General features: G+C 45.7%; 1 protein-coding gene and 1 long non-coding RNA gene across 2 annotated transcripts; both read left to right on the top strand.

Annotated features, from left to right (window-relative positions):
* The first annotated feature begins 7,768 nt into the window (after positions 1-7,768).
* On the top strand, positions 7,769-8,896 carry LOC120651905. Its single transcript, XR_005666358.1, has 2 exons — positions 7,769-8,327; positions 8,424-8,896. It is a non-coding gene; the product is annotated as an uncharacterized LOC120651905 (long non-coding RNA).
* A 6,631-nt stretch (positions 8,897-15,527) lies between these two features.
* LOC120651903 (2-oxoglutarate-Fe(II) type oxidoreductase hxnY-like) lies at positions 15,528-19,607 on the top strand. Its single transcript, XM_039929540.1, has 11 exons — positions 15,528-15,716; positions 15,859-16,051; positions 16,763-16,843; positions 16,984-17,035; positions 17,136-17,257; positions 18,088-18,188; positions 18,372-18,430; positions 18,621-18,677; positions 19,031-19,076; positions 19,168-19,247; positions 19,361-19,607. The coding sequence occupies exons 1-11, from the start codon at positions 15,639-15,641 to the stop codon at positions 19,419-19,421; spliced, it is 930 nt and encodes a 309-aa protein (XP_039785474.1). The 5' UTR covers positions 15,528-15,638; the 3' UTR covers positions 19,422-19,607.
* Positions 19,608-19,891: the final 284 nt, after the last annotated feature.

Genomic DNA, 19,891 nt, shown 5'->3' with positions numbered 1-19,891 from the left:
GCGCGGTTAAACATCGGGCCCCCCAACCGCAGCGGCGCGGGGGCTTGCTCTCTCGAAGCCTCTCCCTTTCTCTCGGCGACTGCGAAGGCGGCGAGAGAATCTTGTCCTCCAGCCGGCGAGACCTCCGTTCTTCCTCGCTCCCGGTGGCCTGGTTGGCCTCGGATGTGAGGGGAACGGGTGGTTCTCTGCTCGGCTGTGTAGATTAGGTCCCTTTAGGTGTATGGTTTGGTGTTCCGGCGGCGCTTGCTGGAGGCGGCGCGGCTACAGTGGAATAAGGTCATCCAGGCTTTTCTCCACCTCGTCGTCTCTTGCTCCGGTGGCGGCGGCGGGTCTGTGGGGTCGGTGGGCGGCAGATCTGAAGACCTAGTTGGAGCTTCAGTTCGTGGCGGCCCCTGTACAGGAGTTTTCCGCCGGCTAGGGATGGCGGCGGCCAGTTCAGCATCGGGTCTTCTTCGCTTCTGGCAAGCGGCGGAGGTACGAAGCTTTTGGTTCCAGGATGTGGAGAAAGATGCGGTTTTTGTGGAAGCAAGGCGGTTGGATCGGGCTCGTCTTCCCCGTGGCGGCGGTCGTCGTCGTCGGAGAGCCTGCATCCAAGGTCGACGAAGCTTGGGGCGCGGCCCCGACCGATGGGCGTTTAGCGACAGCTTCTGCTCGTCTGCGAGGACGGGCGTCTATTGCGGTCCACTTCAAAGCCGACGTGCGATGGAGCTTCTTTCGGCCTCAAGATGGGCGGCGGCGGCAGGAGCCGGTGCTCGTCGGCGACGACGACGACTTCTGAAGTCTTCCGCCTCAGCTGGGTCCAAGGACCAGTTTGCTATTTCGTTTTTCTTTGAGGTCCTTTGTGTTAGTTGGGCGGGACAGCTGTCCTCCGTATCCTTCTACAGCGTATCTATATTTGTACGCTTTCCTTATCTCATAATACATGTATGTTTTATCAAAAAAAAACATGCTTGAGGCGACAGTAGCGTCAACCATCACCTGAACACGATAGATGGGCTAGCCCAACAGTTAACTATATGTGTCTATATTGCCAACTAAATCTATGCATGCATGTAGAAGTGGACAGCATTGGTGATATCATCCACATGCATGTAAATCCAAAATTAAAAAGTTATAACTATTAAACCGAGCATCTAGATTAAATTTTGATTGCACCATTATTTTTCTTGTGATAAGATCTTCAAAACGAGATCACACTTGCCTATGTTTGCATGATATTTTTTAAATAAATTTTTTTAATACTAAATAATAAATTTCAGATCCTAGAAATAAATAATTTAGCAACACGAACAAATAAATATTTTTACGAACAAATAAGCTAAATGTACCGAACAAATAATAATGTACTACAAACAAAATATTACACATCACGAACACTTAATTCTATAGGATATATAATGAAAAAGATACCATGAACAAATGAATCAACGTTACGGAACAATTTAATCTACAAAGCGAACAATTAATTTGATGTTGGGAACAAATCGGTTACACACAGATAAGTAATTTTACATGAAGAACAAATGATTCTACATCGAACAAGTTAATGAAGAAAAAATATTACATGCAGATAGTTGGAAGGAGAAATAAAGAAAAAGAAAAATTGTAGGGAACAAATAGAAAAAGGTGACGAGGGAAAAGATACGATCAAAAAGTGCAGGCAACAAAAATGAAATACTAAGAAAAGAAAAAAAAGAAACCATCCGTTTTCTTTTAGATGGTGTTAGTGAACTCCCATCGGACTCACACGCATGATGCACTGCTTGTACACGCCTCTCTCCGTGCACATGCGCAAACGTGGGCCTACGATATGATCTATTAACTGACACAACTTGAGCCTATTTATTTTATGGGCCTGCGCAATTCCTTCAGGCGATGGAAGATAAAATTATAACGTGCGCGATATATAGTCACGACGCCCATTCACCCGTTAGAGCCTGCTTTACTTCTTCAGACCATAGATTCAGAATTTGTAGCATGTGCGATATATGTACAAATTACTAGAAACAAAAGTTGAATTACAATTCGGAACATGAATATCTGCATGAGGTTTAGATAAAGAAATAAATAAAAGGAAAGAAAGAGAAATAAATAAATATCATGAGAGAGAAGTAGATGGAAGAAAAGGAATAAAATTGCATAGGGAGAAAGAAGAAGAAAAAAAGAAAAAACAACAAAAAATACAATAGAAATGATTAACGTTCATGGGCAGCAAAAGAAGAAAGCAAAGTAAAAACTATAATGTCATACCCCTTGGATGTTGATCCAGTGGTTCAGATTGAACTTTGCACGATTTGCATAAAGAGATTGGTTTGCACTAGATATGTTCTAATAAAAAAAATAGTAAGAAGAGTAAAAAACAAAGTTAAATAATATATAACAAATCTGTTACCGCTGCAGCATATATGGGTGAGCGCATCACTATCGCATGCACGCGCCTCTATGCTACCACTCTCTGCGCTATCAAGCGTTAGTAGTACAGGGCCCAATATTTTAGCAAGCTACATGTATCAAGGTCCAGAACCTAATATTTTAGCAGGCTAATAACACGCATCAAAGTCCAGTTGGGAAAAAACATTATGGACTGATTTTTGCTTGCCTTCGGGCGATGGAACTCTAATATATCGCGCGAGCGATATATAGTCCCCGCGAGGTGGATCGGATGTGGCTGACGGGTTGGACTGCTCTACTGCTGTCCAACGGAGAGAACACGTGCCAACAGGGTGATATGAGGACACGGAAGGGAATCTACTTTGAGTTTCGATTTTCAAATGCAATTTTCTCTTAAACCATTAGTTATTTTTTTAATCCGTCTGAACAATATTTTCTGTTTGGAATTAATGGAACCGAAAAAGATCCAATATGGATATATATATTATTTCTTTTGAAATTCTAGCAAATGTGATATGGTATTTCAACAATTCTCATATAGTAGTTCAACATTTCTAAAAAGTTGCTTCGACAATTGAAGTATCAAATGTTGAGCTATTACTTGAAAATGTTGAATTATCTTTCCTAGATTGTTGAACTTGGTTTCATATACTGTTGTGTCGATAACACTTTACGAAAGATGATGTACTCCCCGTGCTATCGCATGTACTCGCGTGTTAAAAAAAATAACAGGTCGCGCTGCAGCTACTTCTCCTCTAGCCAGAAAAATGTTGTCTGGCTTCCACGAGTAAAATAATATAATAGCAGGCCGGTGACGATGGGAAGCTGTTAGCCCTGGGCCTCGACTGTGATGGGCCGTGCAATGTAATATCTATCTATATTCCGCAAGATATATAGGAGTCCCGCTCTATCTCAAAAAAAAAAAGAGTCCCGCTTGCTCCGCGTATTAGATCTCGCCTGTACTATTGATTATTAGTATTAAGTTTCTTTTGAAAAGCTAATTATTAGTACTAATGATGGCGTCATTAAAAATGTAAAAAATGATGTTGAATTATTAGGTTTTTTCTACTAAGGGAGATTGCCCACGAAGAAGGGGTCTCCGTCCCCCGCACAGTATTGTCGACGCCGCTCCACACCAAGCCGGAGGGTCGTTGACATACCAGCGAGCCACCAATGCTCCAAGGAGGCCGGCGCACTGAAATACAAGTTTGGTTCACTCTTGAAGCGTTCCCTCATAAGAGAAGACTTAAAAGTGCTACAATATCAGTCCCAGGAGGCGGATAAACACTTTTATTACATCAGATGGTACATCACCGTACAACTCTTCGCAGAAATGGGCAGTGAAGCGCCACTATCGCGAGGATAACAACCCACACACACAACGATATTAATTACGAAAAGGGGTCATCAGAGTCTTGCGCCATACGGAACCTCCTGCGAGTGACCCTAATCCACATGCAAGGTTGGGTGCAGGACGGAACCTCTACTCAACGTCTTCGGAAGCAAGTCCAACCACACCCACGGAGGGGATATAAACAGAATATAATGCATCGGTTACATCAAGGATAAGGCTGTGGTTTATCTTGCGGAAATCAATCTTTTATGCATGGGTTCATTTGAAAGAAAGGATTTTCAAAACAAATTTTCTTTGTACTGAGTAAAATATAATGTTGGCCCACACATGACCCAAATTTTAAGCTGTTACCGGACTCCTCATCCGCCGTAGCACACGGCACAACTGCCGGACACATTCCCAAAACAACTCACGCCAACCCATCCCAAAATAAACACTAGTTATGTGACCACACCGTAACTCGCCCAGTACCGTGGGCACAACTATTCGAATAGGTTTTAACTCTGCAGAGGTGTGCAACTTTACCCACAAGCGGGGTACCACAACCCGATCACCGTAGTGTCGGTGTAGATCCCAACAAAGCCATTACCCACCTTAGCTAGACCTGACTAGCCATCACGGGATCCACCAAGGGGTCATTGACCTATCACGGAGGTTTTAACAGGGGCATAAGTCACACAGAGCTAATCCCTTCTCCTTGATCACCCGTTGCTCTCAGCTTTCCTGATGGCTATCAGACTAACTAGTGGGGTTTATACTAAGCCGTTGCCCATTCAACGGTCGAGTGGTTTGCACGATAGTGGAGTTAGGTGAGATGACACACCAACTCGGTCCTTAGTGGTGACAAGATGGATATCTCCCCTCCTTGCTCTGCCACACAGGCACGAGCACACCGATCGACAAATCACACAAAAATGCCATCCATCCCGTCTAAACTCATCTTTCGAAATTCCGCATTTCTCCCTTCTCGCACACGCACACATTTTTTATATAAAACAAGTCGTATTGTGCATAAAGTCCTAAGCGTTCTAGCAGCGATTAACGTCCAAACAAAACACATTCAGGCATTAATCTAGGGGGTCAAGGAATAGTTATAACAAATCAAGGGGTGGCTATCCAACCATGTTTTCAGCAGGCAAAACATATGCAGTTTTATAAAATAGGCCAATAGCTTGTGTTTATAAAAACTAGGACAAAACATGCATCAAAGGGCGGAATTGAACTTGCCGTCTTCAAAGCTTTCCAGGAAGTCCTGCTCGAGGTACTGTCCTTCGAGTTCGGGGTCGCGGAACTGGTCCTCGTTCGCTTGCTCGCAGTATTGTTCATCGACGGGTTCTCCCTCGTTCACACCGTGATCTACGACGCACACAAGCAAGCACACATTTAGGAAGAAGAAATAAAAGTTTTATCGTTGAGCTCGAATTGGAAACAGTTATGATATGAAGATAGGAGTAATATCTCTGGACGGTCTCCTAATGACATGGCCAAAACTATAATAGGAATGGCGTGGTAAAGTTTGAGGTCGATCGGAGATTGTTTGGCGCATAAAATGATAGGTCAGAGAAGGGTTTAGGGGTCGAACGGGGGTTCAAGGGTCTTTTTGTAAATATTTTTGAGGGGCAAGGGCTTGGTTGTAATTTTAGAAAACATCGGGGTCACTCTGGAAAAGTGTAGGGGCATTTTTGGAATTAAAGTTTATGGTGGAAGGGTTTATTTGCGAATAGGGAAAATAGAAAAGGGCTCTTTTATAAATGAACTAGAGAGGTGGGAGGGCCTTTAATGAAATAATAGCAAAGGCAGGGGGTATGGGCATAAACGCCCCCCTTCTTCCTCCTTTCCCCGCTGGGAAATAGGGGAGGGGGGTGGCGCGCCGGCGGCGGCCTGATTCGGGCACCCAGGGCGAAGGCGGCGGCCGAGAGGAGAGGGGAAAGAGAGAGGAGGAGGTGGGGGTTCGATTCCCCTACCTAGTTTGAGCTGGGGTGGAGCAGGAAGGTGGGGAGACGAGAGCGGGCGGCGGCGGCCACGGCGGCTCTAGGTGGCGGCGCAGCAAGGCCGGAGAGGAGGGGCACGGGGGCGGCGTGGCTTATGGTGGTGGATGGCCACGAGGAGCGCCTATTTATAGGCGTGGCGAGGTGGTGGAGGGGAGAGGCGCCGGTGGTGGTGGCCGGCGAGCATCGTGGGCGCCATTAATGGCGCTCTGGCCGTTTGCGGCCGTCGTGGAGTGGTGTGTGCACCGAGGGCGGCGTCCAGGGGCGGAGCGCGAACGTGGTCAGTCGCTGTGGCCGACGTCGAGCTCGGCTCGCTCTCTCGCGTCGAGGAGGCACAGGGCGGGCGGCGCTGTTCAGATCGAGGGGTGGCGCGGCGTCGGCCGGGGCCGCGTACAGGGCCGTGCGTGCGGCACGTGGGCAAGGGCACAGGCGGGAGCAGGGCAGGGAGCAGTGCGCGTGCGGCCGGAGGCTATGGCGGGGCGCTGTGCGCGCTCTGCTATCGCAAGCTCGTGCGCCAAGGCGGCACTGGCGGCAGCGGCGAGCGGCGCGGCGGACGTCACGGCACGCGGAGCGCGTGGGAGTGGCAGGAAGCAGGGACGCGCGTGCGTGCGCGGGCGGCGCGGCGAGCGGCGCTCGGGGGCGCGCGGCAGAGGAGAGGGAGGAAAAATAAAAGAAAAGAAAAAGGAAAATGAGAAAAAGAAAAAGGAAAAGGGAAAGAGAGAGAAGGAGAGAGATTCGCGCCGACGCCGATCGCGGCGACGATCTCGACTGCACACGCACGCGTGCTGGTCGGTGTGACGCGCGAAACGAGGAGGAAACCGGGAGACGGGATAGCGATTGGATGTCGGGACTGGTTTTTCGGGCGACCGGGAGATCGGTCGGGAAACAATTTCGAAAAGTCTGAGCTCAATGATTTGAAAAGAGATTTTGAAAATTATTTTTAGCGTGTGATTTAATTTGGTGAATTTTTGGGATGTCACAACTCTAGAACCAGCCACAAGGATTTCAACCTTGCTTGCTCACTCACTTAGGAGCTAACCTAGCACTAACACTTACAAAAGATTGTGCTAAGGACTAAGGATTTAATCTCTATGCTTTTGGATGGCTTGGAGGTGTTCTTGGATATGTGTGTGATGCCTTGGGACTCCAGCAAACTTACAATGGCCGGGGTGAGACGTATATATAGGCCACCAACTCAAGAGAACTGTTACTAGCCGTTAGCCAATTTTCTGCGTAGTCATCAGAACTTCCGGTGCATAGGGCATCGGTTCTTCCGGTCACTCTGCGCTCTGAAGTAGCCGTTGGCATCTCTGACACTTCCGCAGTAGCTTCTGGGACCATCAGTTAAACCGATGCTTGGGGCGTCGGTTAAACCGGTGACACTGGATCTTCATATAGCCGTTGCACCTGCTGACGTCATTGCACCGACGCATTGCTCTGGTGGCCGTCAGTCCTTCCGGTGCTAAAGGCTTGGCTGCTGCACGCTTGACATCGTCTCTGGACAATGGTATGTTGATTGCACCGATGCTTGACTTGACCCCGTCGGTTCAACCGATGACCAGGGTATCTTGACTTGATTCCAACTTGCATCTAACAGAGATAGGCCGACAGGAGCATCGGTCCTTCCCTTAAGCGTCGGATGCACCGATGCTTAGACATCGGTTAAACCGGTGCTACTGATTTCTGCAGAAGTCGTCCAATTCATCGTTTCTTTGAGTTCTTTCTTTGTTTTTTCTTTATGTAGCCTTTTTACTTCATCCTTGGGATCTAGATATGTTCACTCAATAAAACCATTAGTCCCATTGATTATGTTGTCATACGATCACTAAAATCACTCAAAATGTCATAAATGGTGACATGTTCGTTACATATAGGTACCATATTCTGCGGTTCATCTGGACATACAAAAGTTTGGTTTAGGTTGTTGCAGTATTTTGGGTGCCATTTCCAAGCTCTGAGTATCCTATTTTTCTTTCTGATTTATGCTTTTTATTTTCTCGGTTAGTGGTGTACTACGAAACCAACATTTCAACTGCCTGAGAATCCAAAAGAGGTGAAAAAGCCGCTCTGTGTGCTGCTTTTCTCCGTCCTTATCCTGTGCTACAGTAGAGAACGGGCAAAAAGCAGGCGGCTCTCGTTCTCATCGGAGATTCCGCCTGGTCCCCTCGTCCCTGACGACTCCGGCAGGTCGCCGGCGTTGGGGGACGGGGGGATCCGACCTTCTTCGAGTGAGTATGTATAGAGTAGGTTTCCTAGCTCTTTTGGTTTGCTCGCCGGCATGTGTGGCGGCGGAGCTCAGTTGTGCGACGGCGGCGTTCGTGCTGCTGGGGTCGCAAATAAGTGTCTCTCCTTCCTTCTTCGACGGCGGTGACAGGTTCGGCAACGCTGTCGGCGATGGTTGGGCGAGGTCTTCCTGGCGCGTCTCTGGTGGTGGTGGAGGTCTCTACACCATATCTGACGACGCGCGAAGGTGGGTTTCTCCCCCTGCTGTTGGCGATGCTTCTGGCGTCACCGGGGGTGGGGATGAAAGCTTTTGTTCCTCTCCTTTTCTCTGGTGGCGATGGTGGTGTCGGTCCCGGAGATGAAGGATTGAGGTTAGTCTGCATCCCTCTTCTTGCGAAGGGGATGGATCTGATTTGCTCCCCCGTGAGCTTTTTCTTCTGCGTTGACGACTTTGTCGGCGGCGGCAGACTCCTGTTCCGATCACTGGTGTCTTCATCGGTGAAGGCGGATTGCTTGCTGTTCTTCCTCGACCTCGACAAGGATGGCCGATGTGCTTGGGAGGCCATTTACTCGGCTTCGGTGCCTAGCAGTAAGTCCCCCTCTGCGGTCTCTTCCACAAGCTGGAGGTCTCGTCAGGTGTCTTGGGCGAGCTGCTTGCTTGGACACTGTGTTTCTTCCCCAACTCTGGCGGATTCGGAAGAGGTGCGATGTCCAGGAACCTTGTGTGAAGATCCAAGGACTTCATTTTCAAATTTGAATGTTTTGAGGGTCTTGTACGCAAAGTTGCACCTTTGGAGGATGGAGATTACAGACTTTATTGTAAATTTCTTTTCCTTCAGAGTGCTAGTTGTAAAAGCTCTGCTTTTATAAAGTGGGATCCGCCCCTTCGCAAAAAAAAAAGAGAATGAAAAAGAGGATGTCTGTGATTTTTTTCGATCCACCGTGATCACGACACCAATTGCTGTTCAGGCAACATTTTTCCTGACAGAGCGATCACTGGTACTGTACAAGATCTTCCTACTATTTTCTCTCTCGAGTGGTTTCCTTTCGTCGCTTGCCTCCTGGTTGGATTGCCTCCAAGATTCGGCGATGGGGGTCCGCAACAAAAAACCTGCAGCTATTCGCTTTCAGTAGTGCAGCGACTGTTCAAGCCTGTTGCTGCTCATGTTCCTGATTCCTGATGCAAACACATCGGGTTGCTTCTGGTCAGCACATCAACTCTTTCAGCGCCACGCGGCCAGCAAAGCCACTTTGATCTAATGATCTGTCGGTAAGCGCGCGCGGCCCTGCTGCCGTGGCATCGATGTCTGCTCTGTGCCACCGAGACTATGACAAAGCCTCCTCTCGCATCCCATGTTCTTGATAATGATAAGTGTAGGCATTGGTGAGTGGAGTTTGTGCTGTGGTGCTGGGGCGACCGGGCGACCTTATCACCTACACGATGACAGCACCATATAGTCTTTTCTTTTATGGGGGCCTTATCACCTAATCACTATTGTATTGGTTCGCATATCTACTTAACAAGGAACACGATGAATTGGTTTACAAAACTAGCCGAATCTGGCCATCATGATTCTTGTCTTCTTCGCACTGGCTCCCGTTTGTTTGCGATACCCTGTTACATCGAATATTTGATACTAATGGAGAGTATTAAGCGTATATTAATGATAAAACTAATTGCATAACTAATTCGCGAGATGAATATAATGATTCCAATTAATCCATAATTAGCTCATGTGAGCCTAATTAATTCATGATTAGTATCAAACATCTGATGCGCCTGGATTTAACTTTAGCCTCTGGGTAACAGCGTGAATGGCCCTTAGCTGAGTTGGTTAGGTGGCTTCAGTTGCACTTTTCAAGTCCTGAGTTTAACTTTCGATGGGAGCGAATTTCAGGATGCGATTAACAAAAAAATCCTCCTCGCCGAGCCAGAATTCGGGGAGTTTCTCAATTGGGAAACTAAAGTCGTTTCCTCTTGATGAAAAACGGGAGAGACCGTCATAACCCGATCGAGATATATATATATATATATATATATATATATATATATATATATATATATATATATATATATATATAAATTGATAACTAGCATGCATGGTTGTTCAGAAAATCCTCATGTTCAAACTGAAGCAAGTATACACAGATGATATCAGGACCAGGAAACTCTCTCAGATGCAGTCTAGATCCTCATCTGCATCTCATCCCATATATACATGTTATGGCAAGTCCTAATAAGACCAAAAGCAAGTCTTGTACGTTGCTACTGGGGCTTAATTGTGATCAGAAGCCAAACCAGAACATGCAGAGCGCACTCAACAGACCCCAACCAAGGAGATGGCTAAGAATGAAGCGGCGGCGGCGGCGGCGGCATGTGTACCGTCGTCACACGATGAACGGCATGGAGTTGAGGGTGGCGAAGCGGGACCACATGTCCGCCGTGGCGAGCCTCGGTCGCCGGACCACGCTCCGGCGGAGCTCCTCGAGCCTGGACAGGAGGAGCGCGATCCGGCGGCACGGGACGATGACGAGCGTCAGCGGGATGAACCACACGCCCAAGTCCACCACCAGCATCTGTCTCTCCGGCCTCTCCGCCGCTCACTGCAGATGGCTCTGCAAAGGACTTCGTCTCAGGGTGAGCTTGCTAGCTTTTGGTAGCTCCTTGGCAGCGGCGGTGCTTCCTGATCATTATATAGTGGTAGTGGAGGCCTTAGTCCTTTTCCGCAGACTTTGAGTGCACATTGTTAGCGCTATCGACGGGCCCACTTCAGTGCCTGCATGTGGGGCCTCTGATCCGGGTCACTTTACGATATACTCCATCCATTTCATGAAAAGTTCAATCCTGCATTTGAAAAAAGTTTCACAAAGAATACAATTTTAGAGATTGAATCTCAATTACTTACCTAATTAAGTGGTCAAAATTGATTTTAATGCCAAACTAATCACATGTGGCAAACAAATAAGGGTATACGAGTTTTTTCAACCCACCACTAATCTGTCTTAAAAAGAATAAAATTGCGCACTTCATGTAATAGAGCAAGTATAGTTTCGTATAGTACTAGTAGCTTTGTAAGCTAAGATAGCGGGTATTCCACTCTTGTTCGCATAGGGCCTGAAATTAGTGAAAAGTTCGTTCAGTGCCACCAACTGGTCTAGTAGCGGTTAGAAACTCCCACCGTCTTTTCCGGCCTCTTGGCTGAAACCGTAGGAGCGATGTGCTGCGGGCCTAGAATCCTTCCCTCATTCAGGGTTGCTGTTGCATCTTCTTCTTTGCATTGCAGGCCAAAACAAAACCACCCAGCTGAGTCATGAAAGCTACCAAGAGTAGTCGGGACTGGAGTTACCGTCTCTTTGTGCACTGCCTGCCTTGGTGTATGTACACTTGCTCTCTTTTTTTTAAGGGATTAGTGTACAATTGTTAAAGAAGAATGGAAGAATAGCTGGCACAACGAAGCCAGACCGGACCATAATGTCCTTTTTCGTTTGATGATGACTAAGTAGCTTGCAAGGTTTCGCTTCCACATAGGTAATTAGGTGCAGAAGCTAGAAGGTTAAATTATTAGCAATCAGTTCCTCTCAGAGAAAAGTATAAAGGGTAGCTGAATGCGCAGGAGGCAAAGGTAGACCTCGATAAATCAATGGACTTAATAATGAACTAGCAGGATGGCCCGCGCAAATAGCGCGGGTAGCTAGATTATTTATATTAATATTTATTCTTACTTCAAAATAAATTTATGCAAAAAGTTTGTTTATATTTTGTGATATAGTCATTGAAAGCCATCAGCCTGACTTTATACAAACCATTAAATTGCCAACCATTGTTAGACTTTTTGCATCTTGGATGGGTAACACAATCGGGTAACTTTTTGTATAAAGTCATGATAGTCATCGAGAATGCATCTTGGACGATTTGTGTTATCCTATCTCGTCAAGAATTGCCTGCAATTTGCTATAGACAGACATTTGTATCAGATATCGATCTCAATTTGAGTTTTGGTTGGCTTAGCATGTCGCCTTATTAGCATCAACCCAGCCCGGCCCACACTTTGCACAGGAACTAACCATGCCAATTGCCAACCATTGTTGAGTGCCCAGATGTAGATGCCATCTCAATGCCAAGTCATGCTTTCCAACACATATTTCCCACCATACCAGTGAACACCGCTACCATTCACCTTATCGCTGTGGACATAGATTTATATATAATAAAAGAAGTCAGAAGATATGTTGAACTTGTTTGGAACTCTAATAGTTTATGTATTGATCACTCACTAATGTGGCAGACACACGCCTTCAACATTTCTATATAGAATGACAGAGTTTACACATAAAGAAGATATGAAGAAAACCAATTATTAGTTTTGAACAAAACACACATTAGGCGGGCTAGATATATATATTCGATCAAATTATTAATATTAATTGTCAATTGATAGGCCAACATGTCTGTAAGCTTTCTGTAAGCCATGTCATGCCCCCCTCTGCCTGTGAAATGCGACAATCTTGAGATGTAGATGTTTTGAATTGTCATATGTATAACTCAAAAATTGTGCGGAGCTATCTATTGCACATTCAAGATTGTGTTGATGAGCCATTGGTCACTATTGTCCGCACCTAAGCATCTACCGAAATAATTGACCTGGCCCCATTGCTGCAAGATGCAATACACACACATCTTCAACTTGTCACTGCACTCTATAGGTTGATTTGAGCTAATGATTCATACATTGATGACCAGCACCCTTCTTGGTATGTGGTCGGATAGCTAGGCAGATATGGTTAGCTTTGAAAAGCTTGGCCCTTCATATGTATATAGAATAGATTGTTTTGTAAAAAAATTATTCTTAGATTCCATGGCCATTCATGTTGCTTGATGACTTATGTTGGTCGGCCTCACATCGATGACGAACTGGATACATATTGCATCATGCCCGACTCACATTAAGTCATTAACCTCATATTGATAATGACCAATGGGATACATAACTCAACATACTCAGCATGTAGATGTGGCCATGTGGGTAGAGTACCGTGTCATCTTGAGCTCATTGCAACTTTAGGTGCGTGACGACTCTCTTTAGATGCATCCACTACAGAGCCGGTCACTACAGACCGGATAGACCCAAGCAACCAATCATATCCATCTCGCACGCGCCCATAGCCAGTCCCGATCCCATACACTCAAGACTCAACCAATTGGCCGAGACAAAACTTTGTCTCCCTCTCTCGACTCTTCCCCCCAACAGTTGAGAGCGGCGGAAAAGTGTGCTTCGGTCTCCGCCGGCGGGGACGACGGTCTTCCTCGCCTCCGATGGCCCTCTGGGTTTCGCGAGGCGGTGGAGACGGCGGGTCACTCACCGGTCGGAGGTGGTATTAGTAGATCTAGAGTTAGTGTCCTGGCGGCGCAGTCGAGACGACGGCGGCGGCGGCACCATCGTGGAATAAGGTACTCTCTGGTTCTTCCTCGTCCCGTTGGTGGCCTGCTCCGACGCCGACGGCGAGCCAATGGAGGTGGGGCTTCCTTGGTGAACCCCTTGTACAGGAGTCCGTGTCCGGATCTCCGGTGTCTTCTCCAGGCGGCGGGAGTTTCGGCCTTTTGCTTCAAGGGCGCAGAGCAGGATGTGGGTCTCGTGGAGGTTCGGCGGGTGGACCAAGCTCGAGCTTTCCTTGGCGGTGGCGTTCGTCGACGGCGAGCTGTGGTCCAGGAGCGGAGGAGCTCGGGGCGCATCCCCGGTCGACGGGCTTTCGGCGACGCCTTCATCTCATCCATGTGGACGAGTGCCTACTGCGACTATTCTCAAAGCCTTGCGGCATTAGGGTTCCTCACGATCCGAGCAAGACGGAGCTCCGGCGATGGGGTTTGGTGGCGGCTTCCAGCGGCGGCAGGAGGATTCAGCTGGAGGACTGGAGGTGTAGACGGTCCTAGGGACTTAGTTGTTTTTCTGTTGTTTGTTAGGGGCCTGTCTGCAAAAATCCTGCTTTACGTATCCTTTTCCAGATGTATCTGTATTTGTATGGACTTTGTATCCTTAACATCAATACAGGTATGTCTTGATAAAAAAAACACTCAACCAATTGCCAACACTATCTCATATCAAAAAAATGCCAACACTATCCAAAATTTATTCCCAAAAACTAATTTTAGATACAAATCATAAAAACACTGCTCCAACAGTAACCCAAACCAGTACCCAATATTCCCGCGCGCCTAGTTCCTGCAGCTAACTGAGCTATATTTGCGCTCCTCGCTCGCTCTCCCCAGGCCCGGCCCTGAGGGGGGCGAGCGGGGCGGCCGCCCAGGCCCCCCGAATCAATGGGGTCCGCTGTCATGTTGCTGCATATGTAGAGCGTGTGCGCCTCGTCTCCATGATCCCTATCCGTTTGGGTTTTCTTGATCCGTCTCTCTCTACGCGAGTCACGAGATAGGTCAGGGGCGGCTTGGGCTCCTGGCGCAGGCAGCACGATTGACAAATATGATGACGGCTAATCGCAGAACAGCATCCGTGCATCCCGGCGTCTGCGCTCTCCATTCTCCAATTCTATCCGGTGGCTTCTTCTCGTCGCCAGTGTGCCGATTTCTGCGGGCAGCAGGCCAGCGAGAAGCCAGCACCAGGTACCAGCACGTCAATACCTGGCCTCCTCACCCATTTGTAGATTTTCTTTTTTTTTTTGTGAGAGCACCCATTAGTAGATTGATATTTTATATTTGATTTATGAATGAAATCAAATCAATATTTCACGTTCATTGTAGTAGGTAATTGATAAATAATAATCGAGTGATGTCGGTGAAGGATAGATGATATTAGGATTTGAGAGTTCTACCTAGTTTTCGGTAATATTTTTGCAAATTGATAGATTTGTGATAGCAAATTTTCAATTATTTTTTTTTTAAAATTTTTTTGTAAGATACGTATTTGGCAGTGCGAAAAGAAAGAGAAGGAAACAAGTTGATGAAGTTATAGGATGAGGTTTTATATTTATTGATCCAATAATCAACGATTTCACATAGAAAAGGCCCGGTGCTTAGTTTCGCCCCGGGCCTCGGAAATCTCAAGACCGGGCCTGGCTCTCCCAATCTTTAAATTTAAATCAGCTGGTGCCCCTCAAAACTTTCTTTCTGTCGCGTGATTGCCAATAGTGTCACCGGCTCACCGCGAGCTCTCTTAGGGCATGCACAATAATTAGACATCAGCCGCTTATATAAGTCCACGTAAGCAAAATAAGCTGATGTGGTCATCATTAAATGAGGAAAGAGTGTGTTGCTATCTACTATCTTGTTTACTGCTCTAGCTCGTGCTCCATGCAAAATAATATCAACTAGAATGCCTATTAAATATCACATAGACAGCTAAATAGACAACAACTATTTAAATTGGTATAAAACTATCTGTGTATGTTAAAATAGACCTCGCTCTGTGGGTCTATTTTCGTCGTACATCTTGGTTTGGGCTAGCTACTGCCATGCGCCAGTAAGTATGATTTTCTGTCACGTTTCAGCCCAAGCCCATTTCTGATTACAGCCCAGGCCGACCCATAAATGGAGCCCGCCTAATAATGAAGAAGCAGCAGGAGGCGCAGCGCCGTCCAGGGCACGCCACAGCAGCAAGCAAATCAGCAGCGCTTCCGTTTCCTCTGCAGGCTGCTTCAGCTCAGCCGGGGGGAGCCGACGGAGATCACCGATGGCGGGGGGCGTGGACCTCCCGGTGGTGGACCTCGCGTCCCCGGACCCCCGCGCCGCCGCCGCCTCCGTCCGCCAGGTGACCTCGCCCGATCCCCCCCCACCCCCCGCGCCCTCGAACTTCCCCCGGAGTGACGGAGTCTCTCCGCCCTCCGCTTCGCGGGCGCAGCAGCGACTGAGCGCGCGCGTCTCTACCCTAACGAGCGATTTGGTTCGCGCAGGCGTGCGTGGAGCACGGGTTCTTCTACGTGACCAACCACGGCGTGGACGGCGCCCTGATCGAGGCGGTGTTCGCGGAGAGCAAGGGGTTCTTCGACCTGCCCATGGAGGAGAAGATGAAGCTGCAGAGGCGCAACTACCGGGGGTACACGCCGCCCTACGCCGAGAAGCTCGACGCCTCTTCCGAGTTCGTAGGTTGGATGTCTCTGTCCTCCTCTGCTCCTCCTATGCACTTGCTATAGGAATTTCGGTCTGAGTCTGAACACTAAAACTGTGACCGCTGCTTTGGAAACGGCACTTGGTCAGTTGGCGCCGGAGTGCCTCACCGATGGAAGCTAGTAGTCCTCTTCCTAAGTTTAGAAAATTTAGGGGATTTACTGTTCCCACCTGCAACGTCTCAATAGCTCCAGTTTGTTGTATAGAATGGCTCACGGGCTGTGACAGCTAAAACTGAACTAGAACTATGATGGGCCTGTTTCTGTGATTCTGTCAGAGAATGGGTCGTCTGCTGCTCGTTTTTCCTGGTGGTACCTACCAAAGTGAAGGTATATTCATTTCGTGGAACCTGCCTTGCTTCGCTTATTTGATTAGGCTTATTTGATTAGGCTGTGCGTGAGAACAATTTCATAGAGAATGGGAGGGCATGTCTTTGTCGCATGTTATTTGAAGCTACAGCTGCATAGATTTTACCACTTACATTTCTGGTGCTTGTAAACGATATGGTTGACTCTGTCCTTAGGGGATCTTATTTAGGAACTTTGACTCCTATGCCAAAGTGCTAAACTCCCAGTAATTTTCTTCTGCCTTTCCTAATGAAAGATAAGTAGATCTCCTGCTAAAGAGTATGTTCCATAAACAAAACATATAGTTCAATCTACTATTGATTTCTGAATTGTGATATTGCAGGAGACCTCAAGGAGAGTTTCTACATTGGGCCTATTGGGGAAAGTGATCTACAGAATGATCTAAACCAATGGCCTTCTGAAGGTACTTATTTGCTTTGCCATCTTTTAACAACTAATAAGTATTTTGTTTGTCATCTTGCTTTATATCCATAGACGTAGTTCATGTTATCAGATGCCTATTATGTGCTTTGAACATTTGCTTCTTTTTCTGGATATCTGTAGAGTGCTTTCCATCCTGGAAGGAGACAATGAAGTTGTACATTGCAACAGTTCTGTAAGTCCTCGAAACAAATAAAAAAGAGCTTTGCAAGAAACGTAATATTTAATAAAATTGTCTATTGTATTGATTTATGCTGTTGCTTATTCCCTACTAGGGATACCAGCAAAAGGATACTCTCTCTGATTGCTTTGGGTTTGGATTTGGATGCTGAATTCTTTCACAAAATTGGTGCATTGGACTGCCCGTCAACATTTCTTCGGTTACTGCATTACCCAGGTTACAATACTCCATCTCATTGTACGTCATTATGCCAGAATCAAAGTTTAGTGTAATATTTATGAAATGGTGCACTACATTCTTAATCTTGTTTTTTTTTTGCATTTCTTCTCATATGGTTCATCACTTCTTCGTGAATTTCATGCTCCCATAAAAACACTATAGAGAAACTGCACGAATGGAAGTACAGGTGTTCTTTTTTTCTTGAATGCTTAGCAAATTTGTTCTACTAAAGAACATATATGGATGCATATGTTACCCTTAAGGATTAAGGAGACACCATCCTATATTTTCTTCTTACCTGGTTTGTGGTTGGGGAGCATAACTATTGTGTCCACTAAATATTTAGGGAAAATAGTCAATTCACATATTTATACTTGCATGATCACACGTGTAGTTTTAACTGAAACTTGTGTGAACTTAAATCCATATGTTATTAAAAAATAATTTCAATTTATTTGAACATATTCATACTTAGTGTATTAGCAATTTAGCATCTTCTAGCAGAGGCTATGCAGAGCTGTACATCTCTCTTTCCAATAGTTCAAAGTATCTACCTTACTGCTGTGTACTGGAATGCTGTCTTTGTTATTGAAGTACACTCACTTAAGCAATGTGGATGTAAGCTATATAATTTTGTTGGGTAGTTTTTTTCCCTGTTCTTCTATTATACGGTAAGTGGGCGAACAGACAGACAAAAAGCATGGGACATCTTTAAGTTGCTTCTAGACACTGTTAGTCCTGGTGTTCTGAGTGTTTTTCTTTTCTTTTTGTATTATGGATTGTGTTATGTGCTTACACAGTATTTCCTGTTTATTGGTTTGACGCAGGTGAAGTAAACGAGTCTGATTGTGGAAACTATGGTGCATCAGCTCACTCAGACTATGGTGCGATAACCCTTTTAGTAACTGATGGCACTCCTGGCCTGCAGGTATAATATCTGTTCTAAAAAAAATAGCTCATCACCTTCAGTTTTATTCAAATTTTGTACCTAGTCACTCGGGTACTACCAGTCCACCACCCAAATGGAACATGGGCTATTGTTTAATAAAGTAGACACGGTGGCCTCATCAACATTTATGTTATGGTTTCTTACGCTGTTAGGAGTGTACAGATATGCAGGGAGAAGGATAGGGATCCTCAGCTATGGGAAGACGTTCATCACATTGATGGGTAAATGCTCATTTTATGAATTCCATGAATAGAAAGTTAGAAATTCTAATATGGCAGTTCAGTGCCCTCTACAGCGAGTATACTTTGTTGTTCAGTTAACTTCTGGACACCTATTTTGGTTGTACTACTGTTCTTCAGATAATTCCTTCCAGGTACAGAACAATCTTATCGGCCCTTGCCTTGCTTGTAGGGCCCTTATTGTTAATATTGGCGACTTGCTAGAAAGGTGGACAAATTGTGTTTTCAGGTATCAGCTTCATTACTTTTGTTGATTCATTGTGTGGTAGTATCATAGGTCATAGATATCATCAACTACAGCAGCAGACTAGCAGTTTGAACTGCATACACATATTTTTCTCTGTTCAGATTAGGCAAATGTGATAAAAGATAAAATGTTCCTCTTAAGTCATAATTTTTTCCTGTCAACATCATAATTCATAAACATGTTACTTGGCATTGTAGTTGCATATATATGATCGAGAACATTCCTTTGCACTTCTGTTTTATTTTGTCTTCTGCACTTATATATTCCAATTCATCTCCGCAAAAGAAAACTCATATATGAACTTTGATTGCTATCTGTTATCCTGTAACTTGTAGATCTACACTGCATCGTGTTGTTTCTGTTGGTAAAGAGCGGTATTCGGTGAGTCCATTCAAATTTCCTACTTCAAGAATTTCAGCTCCCGTTAAAGGAGCAGAATAGCCCTTTAAGCAGTTTTTTCTTAATGTATCAGGTGGCTTTTTTTCTTGACCCAAACTATGATACGGTGGTTCGGTGCATTGAAAGTTGTTGCAGTGAGGCAGATCCACCGAGGTCCTATCTCTCAGCTTAACATTCGGCTAGTTTTATTTGCAGTTGCTTTTCATGCCTTCTAAATCTTTACTTTTTGTTTGAAAAAATCCTTCTAAATCTTTACACCTCTTCAGGTTTCCACCTATCAGGAGCAGCGAATACATAACCGGGCGAATAAATTCCACATACAAATAATCATCCTTCGTTACATTCACATACAAATAATCACATCATTACATTCCACATAAATAATCATCCATCATTACATGTGTAAAGCTATGCACCTTTATAACAGCTTGTTGCCATATTCTCGTTTAATCCCGGATCTAAAATTATTTTTCAAGAACACGCAGAGATCCTCCCCATGTATGGGCCTTGCTCTGGGACGACTGCACTTTCTGGCAATGTTTTCAAGTCGTATTATCGAACCTAGTCGTAAGAGCACCGATAAGATGACTAATCGTGATTAGTCGTTGATCAGGCTGATTAGTCGAGGCTAGTTGAACCTAGTCGATAGTCTAGTCCTATCTAAATCCCCTGATACTTAGGATATATACATATTAAATAGATGATCAATTATAAATTACAGTAGAGAATAAGTAAGCAAACAATAAAGATTAAGATTCAACCAGGGTTGGTTGGTCCAACACATAAATATCTCACTT

The sequence above is a fragment of the Panicum virgatum genome, chromosome 9K (assembly GCF_016808335.1).
Source record: "Panicum virgatum strain AP13 chromosome 9K, P.virgatum_v5, whole genome shotgun sequence".
Taxonomy (NCBI): domain Eukaryota; kingdom Viridiplantae; phylum Streptophyta; class Magnoliopsida; order Poales; family Poaceae; genus Panicum; species Panicum virgatum.
Note: the sequence above shows the minus strand (reverse complement) of the source record. Positions and strands in the feature narration are given on the sequence as shown.

Coding starts and splice junctions, on each gene's coding strand:
- LOC120651903 (XM_039929540.1), top strand. CDS start 15,639: ATGGCGGGGGGCGTGGACCTCCCGGTGGTGGACCTCGCGTCCCCGGAC. Junction 15,717..15,858: donor CCGCCGCCTCCGTCCGCCAG/GTGACCTCGCCC, acceptor TGGTTCGCGCAG/GCGTGCGTGGAGCACGGGTT. Junction 16,844..16,983: donor AAACCAATGGCCTTCTGAAG/GTACTTATTTGC, acceptor GGATATCTGTAG/AGTGCTTTCCATCCTGGAAG.